The following is a 1,343-nucleotide window of genomic DNA, read 5'->3' as shown; positions in this document are numbered from 1 at the left end:
ATATATATATATATATATATATATCCGTTGTAAGAAATGAGAAATCCGTTGCTTCTCGAAGCAATCTTAAAAATGGTAAGATAATCATCACAAATATAATTACCATTTGATAGCGGGCTTATTACTTTGTTATGAACATATACACACATACACACACAACACGGAAACTCAGAACTGTAATATGTATAAGCGATGTCAAAGTGACCATAGTTTTCTACAGATATTTTTGAGTTATTCTGTATCCGTAGGCCACAAGCTACAAAACTTAGGAAAGGCAAATTATAATTTCCTTTAAAAACTAAGTAGAATAAATTTTATATATATATACATACAGCAGAAAAATATGATTTAAGATATAAGATTGTTTCATCCTCATTTAAATGAAAAGATATATCTATTCTAACAATAGATTATTAATAATGCCTTGTATTTCGTTATTTTATTAATAAAATACCAAACTTGCTTTTAAGATAAATGATTACATTGAATGTATCCATAAATGTTTGACATAGGATATGACTCCCATTTTTTGTGATAACATTTATGATAGAAGTAATTTTATTACTCCCTATAGAATATAATTTGTTACCGATGTAAAAAAAAGGAACTAATTGAGAAACAAATATGTTTTATATATATAATTATTTTATGCAATATATAAATATTGTATAATTGCTGAAATTATTTCATGTATAAAAAATGTCCTCATTTCATAAAACTATAATATATGAAAAATATTTCTATACATATATGTATAGACATACAAAATATTCAATCTTATATTTTTAATTTGTAACTTGTTATAAATTTATAGTGTTATAACTTATATATTATATACACAATCAGCATTAAAAAGATGCATGAAAATAAATTAGACATTTTATAAAAATAGTGTTAGTGGACTTTATTACATATACATAATAAAGCTTATTACGTTTAAAGCTTAATTTATAATTAAAGCTTAATTTGGCAGATCGCAGAAATAACAAAAACTATTATTATTAAAAAACTAACATTTTTAATCTTAAATTATTTACATTACTTATAAAACAAAAGATTATGAAGACACGGGTAAAGATGCTGACTCCAGACGAATAGTGTTTCTGTGAGAATTACTATGATTTTTCTGTCGCCATTCAAGCCATCGTGATAATTCTGGACTTTGAGAGGCATCGTTAAGATCAGTCCGACCTTCTAACTGTTGATAATATGCTTCTCGAAGCAATCGAAAGGTCTGTACATTTTTATATGGTAATTGTGTCATAGGATCTAAATACTTAGCAGCCAACCTATCAATCCAAAAAATTTTTAATTTTTTTTAATACTAGATTATAACATTAACC

General features: G+C 24.9%; 1 protein-coding gene across 1 annotated transcript in view; it reads right to left on the bottom strand.

Annotated features, from left to right (window-relative positions):
• Window positions 1–1,008: 1,008 nt before the first annotated feature.
• The window catches only part of LOC108755290 (vacuolar protein sorting-associated protein 72 homolog), a 5,254-nt gene continuing 4,919 nt past the window's right edge, over window positions 1,009–1,343 (bottom strand). The window contains exon 7 of the mRNA XM_018498211.1: window positions 1,009–1,289. Coding sequence (XP_018353713.1) covers window positions 1,058–1,289 — 232 coding nt within the window. The 3' untranslated portion in view covers window positions 1,009–1,057. The remainder of the gene's footprint in view (window positions 1,290–1,343) is intronic.

Source organism: Trachymyrmex septentrionalis, unplaced genomic scaffold, assembly GCF_001594115.1.
Source record: "Trachymyrmex septentrionalis isolate Tsep2-gDNA-1 unplaced genomic scaffold, Tsep1.0 scaffold87, whole genome shotgun sequence".
Taxonomy (NCBI): Eukaryota; Metazoa; Arthropoda; class Insecta; order Hymenoptera; family Formicidae; genus Trachymyrmex; species Trachymyrmex septentrionalis.
This window is presented reverse-complemented; position numbering and strand designations above follow the sequence as displayed.